The 19364-nt window shown below is 40.3% G+C and overlaps 1 protein-coding gene across 3 annotated transcripts in view; it reads left to right on the forward strand.

Moving 5' to 3' along the window:
- AOAH (acyloxyacyl hydrolase) overlaps window positions 1-19364 on the forward strand; it is a 174814-nt gene that overhangs the window by 109332 nt on the left and 46118 nt on the right. For all 3 annotated transcript variants that reach the window (XM_058724586.1, XM_058724585.1, XM_058724587.1), the window contains exon 14: window positions 15171-15253. In XM_058724586.1, the coding sequence (XP_058580569.1) occupies window positions 15171-15253 (83 nt within the window). The remainder of the gene's footprint in view (window positions 1-15170; window positions 15254-19364) is intronic.

Here is a 19364-nt window from a genome sequence, read left to right on the forward strand (position 1 = left end):
TCCATTTCTGTAAGTGGGGTGTTAAAGTCCCCTGCAATGACCACATTCTTATCAATAAGGTTGCTTATGTTTATGAGTAATTGTTTTATATATCTGGGGGCTCCGGTATTTGGCGCATAGACATTTATAATTGTTAGCTCTTCCTGATGGATAGACCCTGTAATTATTATATAATGCCCTTCTTCATCTCTTGTTACAGCCTTTAATTTAAAGCCTAGTTTGTCTGATAGAAGTATGGCTACTCCAGCTTTCTTTTGGCTTTCAGTAGCATGATAAATAGTTCTCCATCCCCTCACTCTCAATCTAAAGGTGTCCTCAGATCTAAAATGAGTCTCTTGTAGACAGCAAATAGATGGGTCTTGTTTTTTTATCCATTCTGATACCCTATGTCTTTTGGTTGGCGCATTTAATCCATTTACATTCAGTGTTATTATAGAAAGATACGGGTTTAGAGTCATTGTGATGTCTGTATGTTTTATGCTTGTAGTGATGTCTCTGGTACTTTGTCTCACAGGATCCCCCTTAGGATCTCTTGTAGGGCTGGTTTCGTGGTGACAAATTCCTTCAGTTTTTGTTTGTTTGGGAAGACCTTTATCTCTCCTTCTATTCTAAATGACAGACTTGCTGGATAAAGGATTCTCAGCTGCATATTTTTTCTGTTTAGCACACTGAAGATATCGTGCCAAGCCTTTCTGGCCTGCCAAGTTTCAAAGGAGAGATCAGTCACGAGTCTTATAGGTCTCCCTTTATATGTGAGGGCACGTTTATCCCTTGCTGCTTTCAGAATTTTCTCTTCATCCTTGTATTTTGCCAGTTTCACTATGATATGTCATGCAGAAGATCGATTCAAGTTACGTCTGAAGGGAGTTCTCTGTCCTCTTGGATTTCAATGCCTTTTTCCTTCCCCAGTTCAGGGAAGTTCTCAGCTATAATTTCTTCAAGTACCCCTTCAGCACCTTTCCCTCTCTCTTCCTCCTCTGGGATACCAATTATGCGTATATTATTTCTTTTTAGTGTATCACTTAGTTCTCTAATTTTCCCCTCATACTCCTGGATTTTTTTTATCTCTCTTTTTCTCAGCTTCCTCTTTTTCCATAACTTTATCTTCTAGTTCACCTATTCTCTCCTCTGCCTCTTCAATCCGAGCCGTCGTGGTTTCCATTTTGTTTTGCATTTCGTTTAAAGCGTTTTTCAGCTCCTCGTGACTGTTCCTTAGTCCCTTGATCTCTGTGGCAAGAGATTCTCTGCTGTCCTGTATACTGTTTTCAAGCCCAGCGATTAATTTTATGACTATTATTCTAAATTCACTTTCTGTTATATTATTTAAATCCTTTTTGATCAGTTCATTAGCTGTTGTTATTTCCTGGAGATTCTTCTGAGGGGAATTCTTCCTTTTGGTCATTTTGGATAGTCCGTGGAGTGGTGAGGACCCGCAGGGCACTTCCCCCGTGCTGTGGTGTATAACTGGAGTTGGTGGGCGGGGCCGCAGTCCGACCTGATGTCTGCCCGCAGCAGCCCACTGCTGGGGCCACAGTCAGACTGGTGTGTGCCTTCTCTTCCCCTCTCCTAGGGGCGGGATTCACTGTGGGGTGGCGTGGCCCGTCTGGGCTACTTGCACACTGCCAGGCTTGTGGTGCTGGGGAGCTGGCGTATTAGCTGGGGTGGGTAGGCAAGGTGCACGGGGGCGGGAGGGGCAGGCTTAGCTCGCTTCTCCTTAGGTGATCCACTTCAGGAGGGGCCCTGTGGCAGCGGGAGGGAGTCAGATCCGCTGCCGGAGGTTTGGCTCCGCAGAAGCACAGAGTTGGGTGTTTGCGCGGAGTGAGCAAGTTCCCTGGCAGGAACTGGTTCCCTTTGGGATTTTGGCTGGGGGATGGGCGGGGGAGATGGCACTGGCGAGCGTCTTTGTTCCCCGCCAAGCTGAGCTCTGCCGTCAGGGGGGCTCAGCAGCTCTCCCTCCCTTTGTCCTCCAGCCTTCCCGCTTTCTGAGCAGAGCTGTTCACTTCTGACCTCCCAGACGCTAAGTCGCGCTTGCTGTCGGAACACAGTCCGTCCGGCCCCTCCGCTTTTGCCAGCCAGACTCGGGGGCTCTGCTTGGCCGGCGAGCCGCCCCTCCGCCCCGGCTCCCTCCCGCCAGTCCGTGGAGCGCGCACCGCCTCACCGCCCTTCCTACCCTCTTCCGTGGGCCTCTCGTCTGCGCTTGGCTCCAGAGACTCCTTTATGCTAATCCTCTGGCGGTTTTCTGGGTTATTTAGGCAGGTGTAGGTGGAATCTAAGTGATCAGCAGGACGCGCGGTGAGCCCAGGTCCTCCTAAGCCGCCATCTTCAAAAGCCCCCGAAAATTCTGAGTTTTTGAAAACTTGTATTTTCTGTTATGAACTTGACAGCTTCCTGATACCCAAAACTTTTCTGATATGTAGTGCTAGCAACAAGTATGATTTTTCAATATTGTATCATAAAATGTATCAACATTTAAAATATCCACATAACTCAGTGAGCCAATATTTTCTAAATGACCAGTATATAATGTATAAAACCATGCATGGGTAAAAGATCCATTCAAAGTACAAGATAGACCAATGCATTTTAATGTGATGTGGTACAAAAGTTCATTGATATAATTTCAGATTCCACATGACAACTAATCAAGCTTTAAAATAATACCACATCTCAAGTTTTGGTATAGAATCAAAGAAGACTGTCCATACTTATCTAAAAAAGTAGAGGTGCCTGGGAGGCTCTGTCGGTTAGGGGTCTGACTTTGGCTCAGGTCATGATGTTGCAGTTCGAGAGTTCAAGTCCAGCCATCAGGCTCTCTGCTATCAGCATGAAGCCCACTTCAGATCCTCTGTCCCCTTCTCTCTCTGCCCCTCTGCCATGCACGTGCACGTGTGCACACACTTGTGCTCTCTCTCTCTCTCAAAAATAAATATAAACATTTTTAAAAAGATATTAAAATGTTACTCCCTTTTACAACTAACTGTATGTTGAAGATGAGACTTTCTTCACATAATTCCATCAAAACAACATACCACTACAGATTTAATGCAGAAGCAGAGATGAGAACCCAGACTGCCTTCTATTAAGTCAGACAGCAAAGAAATTTGAAAAAGTCTAAGACGATGCCATTTTTCCCACTAATTGGAGGAAGGGTTGGAAAATACATATTTTTCAGAAAAAAGTATGTTACTTATGTTAACATGTAATGGGTTTATTTTTATTATTATTTTAAATGAATCAATAATTAAATATTCTTTTAAATTTCTAAGTTTTGATTTCTAACATATAATATTGACAGGTATAATTCACATTTAATTTTCTTTAAAAGTCTCTCTGGGTTCCTCAGTAACTTTAAGAGTATAAAATGGTTCTGAGAGCAACAGATTGAGAACTTCTGTTTCAGAGAATGAGTGTGAAAAAGAAATGTGGCTGTGGACAGAAGCTGGTGGGAGGGGTGCCAACATTTAGAGGTTCAGGAAGAGAAGATAAGGAAGGAATAGTCCTTGGGGTGCCTGGTGGCTTAGTGGATTAAGGGTGGGATTCTTGATTTCAGCTCAAGTCATGATCTCACTGTTCATGAGTTCAAGCTCCGCATGGGGCTCCACACTGACAGTGCAGAACCTGCTTGGGATTCTCTCTCTCACTCTCTCTGCTCCTCCCCTGCTCATGCTCTTTCTAAGTAAATAAACCGCTAAATAAATTTTTTAAAGGAAGAAATAGCTCTCAAAGTAGAGAGAAAACTAGAAGGGTTCAGCAGCCTAGAGACCAAGGGAAGAAAGTGTTTCCAAAGGAGAAGTGACTTTCAGCCAAATGATGCCAGAGGCAGAGGAGGACTGGAACAGAGAAAGAGGACTGTGGGTGCAGGGCGGTGATCAAGGGAGACTGGCCAGAGATGTCTCAGTGGGGGGAGATGGAAACCTGACTGCAGAGAGTAGTTTCCAGGAGGTGATAAGGGAAGTGAGCATCAACAACTTATTTAGTAAGTTCCCTTTGGGACGCCTGGGTGGCTCAATCAGTTAACTGCCTGACTTCAGCTCAGGTCATGATCCCAAGGTTCCTGAGTTTGAGTTTCTCCACCTTCTCCGGTTGGGCTCTGTGCTGTCAGTTCAGAGCCTGGAGACTGCTTTGGATTCAGTGTCTTCCTCGCTCTCTGCCCCTCCCCCATTCATGCTCTGTATGTGTGTCTCTCTCTCTTAAAAATAAATAGATATTAAAATAAATAAAAAATTAAAACCTTCCCCATTAAAGGGAGAAGAGAAAAGGTGTGATAGCTTGTGGGGAATCATTTTTAGATGAGAAATCCTACAGTATGCTGTTAGTGAGAGGAAGTTCCAACAGGGAAAGAAAGGTAGATGAAGGAAGGAAGCAAGGAAGGATGGAGAAAGCAAGAAGGGATGGAATGAAGGCTCAGGGCACTGCCCTTTGGGCCAGAAGGACCATCTGTAGAAGCCGTAACTCCTAGCCAAGGACTCTTCCTGCCATATACTGACAAATCTCTCCATCTGCAAAACTTCTCCCTTGATGCCACTCATTTCTAAATTTTCACTTTTTAATTTAATTACTCAAATAATGAATACATTTTCATCTTACAAAACATACTGAGGTATATTTATAGTAAAAAGCCAAAGCTTTCCCCCAATTCCACCCCCTTTCCCAAGAGAAAGCCCTATTATCAATTTAGCGTGATTTTGTTCAGATCCCTTCTGTGTGATTACGTGTGTAAATCGGTACATAAAGAAATATTTCATTAAAATCTCCCCATAAGTGGCATTAAACAGTGTATAATACACTGTAAATTAATGCTTTGCTTTAACAATACTTCTCAAAGCACTTTCCATTCTTGAACAATTCTGCGTGGTATTTCATAGCATCGTACTGATGGACAGTCCATTCCAAATCCTCACGATACCCAATAATGCCATAATGAACATCCTACAGTTCTCTTTATGAATACATGTGACAATTTATTTAGAAAAAAATGGATAGAGGAGCGTCTTGGTGGCTCAGTCCGTTAAGCATCTGACTTCGGCTCAGGTCATGATCTCACAGTTCATGGGTTCGAGCCCGTGTCGGGCTCTGTGCTGACAGCTAGAGCCTGGAGCCTGCTTCAGATTCTGTGTCTCCCTCCCTCTCTGCCCCACCCTTGCTCATGCTCTGTCTCTGCCTCTCAAAAATAAATGTTAAAAAAAATTCTAAATAAATGAATAAACATCTAAGAAAAAATGGATAGATCTGAATGTATAGAATGTATACATTTTAATTTTTCATAATCTCCCCAAAAAGCTATCCCAATTTATATTCCCACAAATAGTCTGTGAGAATACTTGTTTCCCCGTATCCTTGCCAATACTGAAGATTGTCCATCTTCTTAATTTTTTCCAATCTAACAATATTTTATTGTTATTCTGATAATATGTAACCTGGTTACTAGTGAGTTTAAGCATCTCTTCATGAGCACTCACACTCACCTTTGTCTTATCTAGTTACCCTTTGTTCACGCTTCCACACTTACCACCCAGGGATCAGTTCCTTTAGACAGCCTCCTCAGGCCAACCCCCACCTGAGTGGATGATTCTCTCCTGTGCTCCTAGTGTGCTCCTTCAACCTCAATGTCACCTCACTTGTCAAAACAGTTTATTTATTGTCTCTCCACTCCGCCCACCCCACCCCAGACTCTGAGCATCTTGAGTACAGGAATTAGGCTTGACTTTACTCTCTAGCCCTAGACCCTAACACATTATGTGGCACCATAATAGGTACTCAGTAAAAGAACAACTGAATAAGTTCATATTGATATCACTTTACATTTGTAGAGTGCTTTACAATCTACAAGGCTCCTTCCCTTGCATTTCCTCAGATTGCCTAAATCAAGTCAGATTTGCAGGAATTAACATTTCAGGGAAAACGCTAGGGATAAGGGAAAAGGAATATAAACAGAATGAATTGAATCACCAGCTGCATGATGTGATGCATGTAAAAATAAATCAGTGTAGCTTAAGCCCTTGGACTTTTAAGCATGTTCTATAATAAATGTTCTACAAGAAACTAGCAAAATTCATTTAAGTATTAAAATAACCACACAGTCAACAAATTGGAGAGAACAATTTTCAAGTAAAATAATCAACTCAATAGCCAGATAGAAGGAATAAAACAAATGAGAGATCTGCTAACAAGTAAATTTGGTCAATAATAGATAAGTCAAGCCTCGGTGTGAAGTTTTGTCCAGAATGATATAATTTTTCAATCCAGATTGATCAAAGTAAATGAACAACCTCCAAATTTCTCTAGCAAAATTCCTATAACCAACTCAACCCGAGATTTTAGGCCATCTCAATGCTTACATAGAGAGCACAGAAATAGTTCATCAATATTCCCCAACATACTTCTGTGAAACATTAGTTCCACAAGATGTCATACATATTTTTTAAAAGATTCCTAGGGCAACTAAGTTTTGGAAATGCTGGTTTAAATAAGGAGAAACACATTTATTCAGTATAAGGCTTATTAGAGCCTTTAATAAGGCAAAAAACCTTATGTATCTCCAAGGTATAATATGAAACCGTTTCTAAACTTATTTGACCGCCGAACTATGTAGAAAATCTCTCTCTCTCCCTTTCTCTCTATATGTATGCATTTAATGAGAAAGATACATTTCAAGAAACTAGTGTTTCACAGCATCCTTTGAGAAGTGCTGTTTAGATTATTAAAACAATCTTTTGTGTATCACTAGTGATCTTCGTACATTATAAGCCTCAACACCTTAAATCTCTCAGTTTATCATAGTTTAATATTTATGCTGATGCAGTGGCCTACAATCAAATCTGAGGCCAAGAAAAGCCAGGAAGGAAGCAGTTACAGCTGCTCTAAGTTCAGAGGACAGAGGAAGGAACCTTAGTGGGAAGTTAACTTAACAGGTAAGAAGCCTTGTCTGAGTACCGCAGCTCATGAATTATTGAACACAATGCCCATGAAGTCTATTTCCCTGCATTATTTGCTGCTCCAAATTCAAAATCTATCATGCTGTCTGACTAATCTTTTCATGTCTGAACTCCTAAGACCTCCTCTATAGCCAGCCTCACCACTGCACACACACCCCTGCATAATTAGCCCACTGCTAGTCTCTCTGAATACACAACGAGTCATATTCTACATGTTTATCTCTCTCTGAGGCTGAAATCTTCATTGTTCCATGATGTGGTGAATTAGAGGTTACACAGGGATCTAGTATCAAAGAACTAGAAGGAATTTTAAGAATTCTTTAATCCATATCCCCGGCCCCATGCTAGTCTGACTTCCACCCACATCAGAAAGAAAACTATTCACTCTTTTCTTAAAGCTTCCCAGCAGTAGTGGTCCCTGGATGAAGCCTGCCCGGTCTCTAAATGATTCAGTTTTATCCTAATCCACTCCCCTGCCTTAACCCTTCACATTAGATGTTACCATGTATCTCTCACTGTCCCTGCTACTAGTCTTCCACATGCCCTAGTCTTTTTCGTGTCTCATTCTCTACGATTCGCCTTAATTAGGGTGTCAGAACTTATACCCAAACTAGCAGTGCTCTGCAGAGAGACAGAAATAGCCTCAGAAACTTCACCAGGACCTGATACATCACTGTTGTTTGCATAGTATCAGACTTGATTTATCCCCAAAACCTCGGATATGCTAAGCCTTTTGGGGAAGCTGTTCTGTTGCCTTTCTCCAAGTACATTCTGCTTTGAGTCAACATAGAAGGTGATGACTTTTTTCAGTTTTAAATTTGACTCCTTTAATTTATCTGCATCATGCATAAGGCTCATTTTTTGGTCTTCTTCTTTGTTTTGTTTTGTTTTCCATTTGGTCATAGTGAAATGGTATGGTGGTGGTAGGTCATAAGAAGGCTCTCAGAGAAAGTGGTTTGTGTGTGTATGTGTGTTTACCTGAACCTATGTTGGGGAGAGCAACCAGTAGACATTCTGTGTTAGGTTTACCTGTTTTGAATTTTGATGTTAGAAATCAAAAGCGGACCAGTGTGTCCTCACGTGAAATGCCTGTACTTCCTGGGCACTGGAGTAGGTAGAGCTAGTCACAGTGGGAATTGAATATGGCATGCTTCCACGTCAGCCCCGTACATTGAGGATACCAGCATCTTGGGCATTGGGGAAGGTGGGAGAAAGAGAACTTTCAAGTACTCCTCTCTGCCCCCATCAAACTACAGCACTGATGCTATCACCTCTTCTACCAGCCCATTGGGCTTTGTTTTGATGTACAACAGAGGGCAAAGGGAAAAAACAGAAGGTCACACTGAAAAACCTGAGTCCAAGTAGGGGTAGACTGGACTGGTTTCAAATCTCAGAAAGGTCATCACAGTTAACCTTACTATGCACAGTATCCTTGGTTTCTCCTATTAATTCAAATTCACCTGACCCTGTATACAGATGCCTTTCTATCAAGCATTCTCAATTTGTTAGCATCTCAAAAATATTGTGCTATGGGCTTCTCAGAATACTGTATTGATTGTTCTGTCTCCTCAGGATTCCTGGACACTCCATGAGAAATTCAATCCCTAGTATTTGTAAGACAGATTATGCATTCGAGGTGGGATGAAAGAAAACGATATCTTTGATTATGTGAAATGATTGCTAATGCCTAGTACAAAACCTTAATCTCAAAAGTCTAGATACTATTTCTGGTCAGAAATGTTAATGAAACTATTCACCAATTGGCAAAGATTTTTTATTATTGCAAAGACAGATGCAACTAACTGTTTCTATAATATTAATATACACTATTCGCTCTCCATGAGCAGGTCATGAGCAAAACAGTATTTCGGTACATAAATTCCATTTTTAGAATTATCAAAAATACATTTATGGCTAAATATTGGTAACAATTACTTTCCCAAAGTAAAATAACCCCTCTTTATTGACCGTGAAATTATTTTAGGATTGAACTCAGATCTAATGTCCATTTCCCATCTGCCTTTTTCAAAATATAATAAAACAGTCAAGGCAGAGGGCGTAAATGACACAGAGTATAAAATATTCATTTCAGGCTTCTGGGTAAGATAGCAGATTGAGCAAAGCATTTACTTCTGTCCCTTGAGAAACTCCACTAAAATGACAGTAAATGAATCTGTCCACAAGGACAAAGAGAACAGGAAGAGCCAACAGCCACAAAACGTTGGAAACCAGAAAGCAGAACAAGTGGTAACTGACTCAGTTGACTCAGAAAGCTGCATCCAAAGCCAGTGGGAAGGAATGTCAAGAAGCAACCTGGTTTACATTGCAGATTCCCCAGAAGACTTGAGGATTGGTTATATTTGGTAGCTCTAGAAATTGAGGTGAGAGTAAAAACAAGGGTCGATTGAAAGATTGTTGAAGAAGCAGTTAGATCCTGAGACTCTTTCCCAACTTCACACAGGTGGGCAGTTGCCTCTCCTTACTCTGGTATAAGTCTAGAGGTTTATTATTCTCTAGAGATGCTAATATCAAAAGCTTCTGGACTGAGGGACACCAGACATAAGTGAAGAGAGGAGCACCCCACTCCACATGCATACTGAATGCTGCGAACCACCCACCCCTAGCCCCAGGGTGCTGGCAACCTGGCTGGAGGGCAGAAGATCCTTCTGTAGGGAGTCTACACATCCCAGGGAGGAAAGCCCCAGACACTGACAGCAGGGCTTCCCCGAGAAAGTCCCCACCAGCCCATGCTACAGTGAGGATCTGAGTCAAAAAGCCACACCCAGAGGTCCACTTTCCAATCAGCTTTGAAGTTTTTAACCAGCTTCCACTTTTAAGTACAAGCCAACAAACAATACAGGATCATCGGACATCAGAGGGAAATTTTGAATGTAGAAAGACAACACAAAAAGAGAAGAAGCAACTTCAAGAAAATAAACTATTGCTATTTTCTAAGGAAGAAACATTTTTCTTAGACTCTAATATCTTACCTATAAAAAATAACTAGAATTCAGGGCACCTGGGTGGCTCAGTTAGTTAAGCATCTGACTTTGGCTCAGGTCATGATCTTGCGGTCTGTGGGTTCAAGCCCCACGTTGGGTTGTGTGCTGACAGCTCAGAGCCTGGAGCCTGCTTCAGATTCTGTGTCTCCTCTCTCTCTGCCCCTCCCCCACTCATGTTCTGTCTCTCTCTCTCTCTGTCAAAAATCAATAAATATTTAAAAAAATTTTTTACAATAATAACTAGAATTAGTATCTCCAAAAAGATAAGAAAAGATATTTCATTCGTGTAACAAGAATGTTACACTAAAATTAAAGAAATATTCAAAAAACAAAAAATATCACTTGGAAGTTATGCTAGTGGCATAAGATAGTTTTCATAAAAGGATTAAAGATGAAATTGAAGAGATCCTCCAGAAAATAGAACAAAAGACAAAGAGATGGAAAATAGGGCAGAAAAGCTAGGAAAATTAGAAGACCTGCCCAGCAGACCCAATATACAAATAATAAGAGTTCTAAGGAAAAAAAGAAAGGAAGAAATCATCAATGAAATAATTCAAGAACGTCTCTCAGAACTGACACATGTGAATTTCCAGGTTGAAAAGGTCCCTGGGTGACTAACACTGTGAATGCAAATAGAGCCACCCCAAGCCTATCATCACAACATTTCAGAACTCTTGAACAGATGCTACTGCAGGTTTTCAAAGGATGGAGGCACAGAGCAGCTTCAGACAACAACACTGGGAGGCTGGGAGCCAATGAACTGATAGCTTCAAACTTCTGAGGGAAAATGATTTTAACCTAGAATTCTATAACCATCTGTTCTGGTTAACTATTGTTGTGTAACAAAACACTCCAAACTTTAGTGGCTTAAAACAACAACCATTTTCATTACCTCTCACAGTATAGGGTATCAGGAATTCAGGAAGAGTGTGGCTGGCCAATTCTTCCTCTCCATGTGATATTGACCATGGTTACTTGATGGTATCTACCTAGTGGTTGGGTTAAAGGGTCAGATATGACTTGACTCACATAACTGAGGCTTGAGAAGGAGAGTTAGAATATTGGGTTTGTTGTAGAATATTGGGTCCTGTTTCCTTTCCAGATAGAGACTTTAAAAAAAGGCTTTAATTTTTGGGCAGTTTTAGATATCCAGAAAAATTGAGCAGAAGGTACAGAGTTCCTATATACTCTGTCATCTCCTCCTCAATTTTGCCTATTATCAACATCTTGCATTAATGTGGTACATTAGTGTGGTTATAAATGAAGAGCCAATATTTATATATTATTCTTAACTAAAGTCTACAGTTTACCTAAGGGTGTATTCTTTATGTTGAACCTTGCATGGGTTTTGCCAAATGCATAATGGCATGTATCCACCATTACAGTATCATATATCAGTATCACTGCCCCTACCCACAAAAACCTCTGTGCTCCATTTATTAATCCCTCCTGTCTCTCCCCAAATCCCTAGAAACCACTTATCTTTTACAGTGTCTATGGTTTTGCCTTTTTCCAGAGTGCCACCTAGTTGGAATCATACAGAATATAGCCTTTTCATATTGGCTTCTTTCAGCAATATGCATTTAAGCTTCCTCCATGTCTTTTCATGACTTGATAGCTCTTTTCTTTTTACTGCTGAATAATAGTCCATTGTATGGATACACCACATTTTGTTTACCCATTCACCTTTTGAAAGACATTTTGGTTATTTCCATTGAAGGATCTTTTGACATGGTTTCCAGCAGGATAGTCAGACTTCTTACATGGTGAATCAGGGCTTCAAGAGAACAAAGTTGCCAGGAATCTTAAAAATGGGGCCATAATTGGCATAGAATCACTTCTAATGTACCCCGTTGGTCAAAAAGTCATTTAACAGCCAAGATTTAAGGGTAAGGGTGTCAAAGATAATGAGGCCATCTTTAATCTACCACACCAGTCAATGAGAGACAAACTCTGATGGTCTCAGAGGTTTATTTCCTTCTTCCTATTGATTCCCTAGCAAGAAGATGATTCATCATGTTTGGGACTCCTCCTATTTAACAGATAATCTCCTATACCATAAATCTACTATTATTGTTAAATAGTGACTTACAAACACCAGAACCCTCTTTCCCTAAAAATATGTAGGCTGTCCTTGATATATCTAGTCTAGCTATGTCCTGTTTAAAAGACCTTTCTAGGGGCACCTAGGTGGCTCAGTCTGTTGAATGTCCAACTTCAGCTCAGGTCATGATCTTGCAGTTTGTGAGTTCAAGTCCCACATCGGGGTCTGTGCTGCCAGCTCAGAGCCTGAAAACTGCTTCGGATTCTGTGTCTCTGTCTCTCTCTGCCCCTCCCCCACTTATACTCCCCCCCGCCACTCTCTCTCAAAAATAAACATTAAGAAAAAATTTTAAAGACCTTTGTATAAGATAATGAGTGTTCAGAGACCAAGTGGAACTTGAAGTTTCTCCCCAACAAGTCTTATTAACCTTATATATGTTTTTAATTTTTTTTTACCTTATTTATGTTTATACTTACGGTGTAAGCTGTTTCTGGGCCCACATTATACCTCACCAACTCAAAACATAGAAACATTTTTAGATATACAAATGATAAAAAAAAATAAGTTAATTTCCCCACATCCTTCAAACATTACTTTAAAATATTCTCCATCAGAAACAATAAAAATGTGGTCTTCTAGAAAATAGATCTACTAAGCTGGGAAGAAGTGAAGACAATCTCCAGGATGATGAAGATGGGGGCTCTCAAGATATCTACTGAGCACCAGGGTGAGAGGGAAGCAAGTCCAGAGGAAGCAGGTTCAGAGGTTTCAGGAGAGATTTCTGCAAGATAAAATGAATAAATTATCCATTAGAGTATATTCAAAAGTGATCAAACAACTGTAAAAAATTTGAGGGTAAATTGATGATAAATACTTAGAAAATTAAGCATACAAACAAAAGGCAACTATTAACTCCAGGGAAATAAAAGAATTTAGAAGGAAAGAGAAAGCAATCATACATCAATTGTGAATAGCCAAACCCCCTGCTCTATGGTGGGAAGTAAATAGACTACAAATCAAGAAGTGGACTTGAAAGTATGTTATTTAGAGATAAGAAAGAATATACCCAAAGAGTCAGTTAAGGCTGAAATTAGTAGCCTCTGGGAATGGAGAAATGGGGAGGGGAGGGGAGTGTGGGATTGCTGTTAATCACTCTAAGCTTTATAGACATAAATAGTTTAACTGTCTTTGCTTACGTTCACCATTTCATTGAGCCTTGCTCTGAACGCTCTAACCCTATTTCTTCTGCCTCCTTTTTTTCATAGCACTTACCGCCTTCTAGCATCCTCTCTAATTTGTTCATTCAGGATTCTTACTGTTTTTTTCCTGATAGAATTTCAACAATACAGGGCAGTGGTCTTCATCGTCTTCATTTACCAGTATGACCCAGGTGCCTAGAGCAGTCTCTGGAACATAGTAGGGCCCATTAAACATCACTCAAGTAAAACAACTTTGGCTTTTTAAAATTATTTGCATGGGTAGCTTTGATTTTTAAAAATAAAATAAATCATTCGCCTAAAAATTCTACCACAAAGTAAAAATCCCATACTTAAATATTGCTCATACATCTTGCTCATCTATCAAAAAATGTTATCATTAATTTTCTCAGGCTTCGAAATGAATACTCCTTCAGTGCATCCCAAGTTCCCAACCTGATACATGTTTACCTTTATGAAACACTGAGACAGTTGGCAAGCACTAAAATATTATAAGTGAGGCTCACATAACACTTAAAAATAAATGATGATTTATGTAAGGTTGTGAGATATGAAGTTATTATAATAAAGAGAAGATACAAACATTTGAGGAGTAATCAAGTACTTCTGAGTTTAATTATCATTCATTAGTCTATACCTGGTCTTGTTTCAAAAAAGATTTTAGGGAAGCCTATAAAAGTACAAAGGATATAACATTAAATTACACTTAAATGAAACCTTGGCAAGAGAAGATAGAAAATCAAGGATGGGACAAAGAGAAGCCAAGAAAACGACTTAAAATACATGCAGTTATAAGCTGATACTGGTCACAAATTTGTCTCTAAACTCTGTGTCCATTAGTATTAGATTTAGCTACAAGTAAACAAAGAAACTCAATATATGGGTGGTTAAAATAAAATAATATTTTAGTTTATTTCTCTCACACGTAAAATTTCAGAAATGTGGAATCCAGCTCTAGTGTGAGAGCTCAATTCCACTGGTTCTCAAGGATTCGGGGTTCTTGCAGCTCACCCCTCTGCCTTCCCAATGTAGGAGATACCCCCATAGTCCAAGATGGGATCACTCTGGGCACCAAAATGGAGAAAGAAGATAAAGAAGGAACAAGGGGCACTTGCCAATTGTTTCCTAAGAAATATTCCCAGAAATTGGATACTTCTCCTTCTATCTGATCGTCCAGAAATTAGTGAGGTGGCCAATTGCGGCTGTAAGGGAAGCTGAGTAAAGCAGTCATCACTGTGACATTATCATGTCCTACTAAAACTTCTATTAAAATGAAGGGGAGAGCTAGATCTGAAGGACAACAAGAGTGTGTGCCATGGCCTCATAGCAACCAAAAGAAGAAAGGGAAGAAGGTCAGGTTCAAAATCGTTGAACAATGTATAGGAATCACTGAATCACTATCTTGCACACCTGAAACTAATATAACACTGTATGTTAACTCTACTGGAATTAAAATTTTAAAAACCTAATAAAATTTAAAAATGGACACAGTTGTCAAGATGACCTTTGTTCAAGCAACTTATAGTAGCTCTTGGTAAAAAGATTAGAAAGGGATGACTTTGGAGAACTTCACAAAAGTGAAAAAGTTTAGTCTTACTACATTGATGCAAACCATTTTATAGGACTGTTATTTGTAACAACTCTTTTTTTTAATTTTCTTAATGTCTATTTATTTTTGAGTGAGAGAGAGACAAAGCATGAGTTGGGGAGGAGCAGAGAGAGAAGGAGGCACAAAATCCAAAGCGGTCTCCAGTTCTGAGCTGTCACCGACTGAGACACCCAGGCACCCCACAACTCTTAATAATGTACTGACAGTTTAGAGAAAACATGTGTGCAAAGATTTGATCTTCTGAGTTCATTTGAACCATCCATTTTGAAAAATCATAATAAAATCAAGGTTTTTGAACTTGTGTGAATGTCCTGATATACACCTTTGTATTTGTCCTGATATACACCTTTGTATTTGTTTCAGAATTAAAGAAAATTCTATTTACCTTCGCTTACGGAAAAGAAACCACTGCAATCACAGAGACTACCAGAATATTTCAAGAAATGGTATGTAGCTTTCCATCGAAGCCTTCAGCAGTGTGCCTTTACTGATTGATTTTATTTCATAAGTTCCACAAAAGCTGAGTTAGAAAACATGGGCCACCTAATAAAATGAACAGTCTCCCTTTCCAGCACCAGGGCCCTTCAAATACAGCATCTTACCTACAGCAGAGGAGAGAAAGAAAAAGATGTGGTGAGGATGTACACCAAGGCAAGGGAGCAGGTCAGTCATCCACAAGCATAGTTCTAGAAAGGCAGGGCATTCAAGGCTCAGGAGGCAAGACTTAAGCAAGCCTTAGCAGAACAAGGGCTGAGTAAAATCAAGATCATTGCAAAGGCTCTGCCCTTCCTTGTGATGCAAAGTCTCCCACATTTCTACTGGGATTTGGAGTTTTTTTATTTAATGTTTATTCATTTTTGAGAGAGAGAAAGAGACAGACAGACAGAGAGACAGAGCATGAGTGCGGGAAGGGCAGAGAGAGAGATGGAGACACAGAATCCAAAGCAGGCTCCAGGCTCTGAGCTGTCAGCACAGAGCCCGACGCAGGGCTTCAACTCGCAAACCGCAAGATCCTGACCTGAGCTGAAGTCAGTCACTTAACGGACTGAGCCATCCAGGCACCCCTGAGATTGGAGTTTTAAGATAAATGGCTAAGTGTTTATATCTGAAATCCCCAAAGCCATTAAGAAAATGAATGTATTTTCAGAGTGTTGTGGAGACTTGCAGGTCTCCATCAGTTTCCCATGTTTCCCAGGACATCAGTGTCCTTGCCTCTCACCTACATGGTTCTCAGCTCCCACCTTGGACCCAGAGACAGTCCATTGCCACAGGATTTCAGTGAAACTCCTGACTGATGAACCAATGCCTGGCTAATGCCAAATGAATTGCCAAGTAATGTTTTGTGACACCGTGATGTAGAGATGGCAGACACTTAGGGTGGGTGTTGCCACTCCATCTTCCTAAGACGTCACTAGTCAACCTTGGTGCTCCTCTCTGCTACACCCAGATTCTGCCTCAGCAATTCCTACAATACAGCACATCTGACAATCACCATCAACAGGTTAGACTTGGCACGTAAAGTTAAACCTATTTGCCATCCCTGTGCCATTTCTAATTCACAAGAGTGCTAAGGCTTTTTCCGGGCAGTACAAGTTTTAACCAAATATATGAGCAGCAAATAATGTATGTCTTATCATACGTATTCTACACAGAATAAATGTTCTGCTAGTCTAAGAACAATATAAGTTTTCTTACTAATGAAATAACAGTTGCTATTTATTACTCTCTTACCAAGTGCTAAGAATACTTTACATATAATATTTCAGCTTTTTTTTTCAACAAACTGTAAGGCAAGTATCAGTATATTTCTTCAGTTCTATGATACCACTGATTATAATAGCTCAAGGGGGTGTTGAGGGAGGAAAAAGGAAGGAAGAATTACAGTGTACACATTGATTGCAGGACTCAACCCAATGTCAAATGTGCTAAAATGTATTTCTCAGAATTGAGGAATTCTAATGATAGATATCCACACTGTTACAGCTGAGAAAACAGAGACATACAGAGACCAAGAACATGGCTTGGGATCACAGAGAAGGTTGCAGGGCTGGGATCTGTAGCCAGATTGTTACACCACACTCAGACACCAACAAAGATACTACAGTCACTGGTCTGTGATCTAAGATGATCTACAGAAAGAGCTTGGCCTCACCTCTCTGCAGATGAACACAATGGACAATGTAGTGGAAAGTTAGAATTGAACCTGGCTATGAATCATCATATACACAAAGTGAATATCAGCCCCTTGCACTTTCTCTTTTCCTTTAGTGAGCTAAACAAACAGCCCCAAAGCTGTCAAAAGCTCTCTGTCAATGTATAATAAAACACAAAGAACAAAAACACCTGTGCTCAATATCATGCACTCTAGAAAATGATGGTGAAGAGGCCATATATTTTTATTTAGAAAGACAAAACACTGCCAAAAGAAAAATCGGGATACGAAGTTGGATGGTATACTTTAATTTATAGTGTATTATTTTTTTTTCATTTTTTTAATGTTTATTTATTTTTGAGAGGGAGAGAGGCAGACTGCAAGCAGGGGAGGGGCAGAGAGAGAGGGAGAGACAGAATCTGAAGCAGGCTCCAGGCTCTGAGCTGTCAGCACAGAGACCAACACAGGGCTCGAACCCACAGACGGTGAGATCATGACCTGAGCTGAAGTCGGATGCTTAACCCACTGAGCCACCCAGGCACCCCTACTATATTCTTTTTTAAATAAGATAAAAAACTAGCTTCACATATGAAGATCATAGAAAATATACCAAAATCATTATGTTTGATCAATTATGGATGATCTTTTTTTTATATATACTTTTCTGTTTCCTAAAGATTTTATGTTTATACAGAAATCAACTTAAAAAAAAAAACCAAACCTAGAAGAAAGTGAGTACAGGAACTGTGAAGGGCTTGCCTGGGATCCCATAGTTGAGGGGGTCAGGTTAGGACAGGAACAAGCAATAGGACTCTAAGCTGCACGCTCCCTGTGCCTACGATGCCAGCATTTCCCTCTCTCCCAAGCCCCAGACTTGACAACTCAACATTACTTTCTACCCACAATGAATGCAGTGATCTTTTGTAAAATCAAAAAGACCAAAGTAAGATGCTCCAAAAATACAAAGTACAATTTGTAGTAGATGTTTCTCCTTTTGTGGTATGCTGTCTTGACAGCATTCCTTTAAAATTCAGATTGTGAAGATAGATAAAACAGGGAAAAAGAGATGGGAGAGAAGCCTAATCATGAAAAAAAAAAAAAACAGGCATGTCAAAATGGGATCAAAACCTGTGCCTTCTGTCAGAGTTAAGTCTAATAAATAGGTGCCAGAGTGTAAGTGGGGGGAGAGCTTATTTCCTTCCTTTTCTTTAAATTTGCAGTCCTTAGAAATGCCTAAAATGTAGACTTTGTCTAGTATAACTTCTTTGAAGATGCTCCTTGACTATTTTTCTAAGGATGGAATTCTACAAGGGTTTTTATTGCTGCTGTTGTTATTGTTTTAGTCCCTCATAATTACTCATTATTTAATGTTCTGGTTTTACTTCCAGCCTTTCTTCCTATTTACTGCAGCTTTTCCTCACTATGGGTTTTCTTTGCTATTATGCAGAATGTAACCTGACTAGCTGTGCCAAGTTATTTCAATTACTCCCCAGGGTTTTTATTGGATATAGGAAAAGTCAGCCTTCTACGCCCTGCATATTTATGGCTACACTTATTTTTCAGAACCAGCGAGGGGGCGGGCGGTGGAGAGAGAGGGAGAAAGGAGAAAGAGAAGAAAGAGTTGAATGGAATATTAAAGACTTTCTTAAAAACTGTGTAGTAAGAATTAAAGAAACAGCTCTTAGTTTCATCTTGATGTTTCTAAACAAGACCTGGAAAATGTCTAGAGTTACCTCTACCATGAACCATTGCCAGTGATTATAAAGCATTTTAAGATGTACAATGCCAAAGTCATCTTTAAGTTGGGTACTGATTGCCCAGCAAGCTTCCAGCTAAATCTTTACAATGGGCAAAGGAGATTTGCAGCAAACTCCTACAGCTCCCAGCTTGCCCAGAGGACCTGCGGGGCGGGGCCGCATAGGGACAGGGAAAGGGTCAGTACACCTTGTGGTTGGCTGGGTCCTCACAGAATGTCACCTCACTTCTCAGAGATGCAAAGTGATTCCCAGAGAACAAACAGCAGAGGTATCCCACTCTTGTTGCTTCCTAAAATCATCTCATTTCCTTGCCGTGTAAACTAGTAGACTGGTTTTGAATTTAGGCGCTGGAATTGGTGTGTGACTTAGACAAATAGTTTAATTTCCCTGGCCTGTTTCTGCATCTATATAGAATGTGGGTCATGGTTCAATGCACACAATTGCCAAAGTTGACCCGGGATCTCACTCTGGGTTGCCTAGACAACAAGCTAGCCCCAGTAGGTTGCCTTCACCCTATTTTGCGGAGGGAAAGGCTGCGCCCAAAGTCAGTGAGTGATGGGGTTCGGGGAACAAGCCTTGCCTTGTATGTTTGCCCCTTCTCCAATAAAACCAATTTTTAAACTACATCACATGACATGCAGAATTCAT

This window comes from Neofelis nebulosa, chromosome 4 (assembly GCF_028018385.1).
Source record: "Neofelis nebulosa isolate mNeoNeb1 chromosome 4, mNeoNeb1.pri, whole genome shotgun sequence".
Classification (NCBI taxonomy): Eukaryota; Metazoa; Chordata; class Mammalia; order Carnivora; family Felidae; genus Neofelis; species Neofelis nebulosa.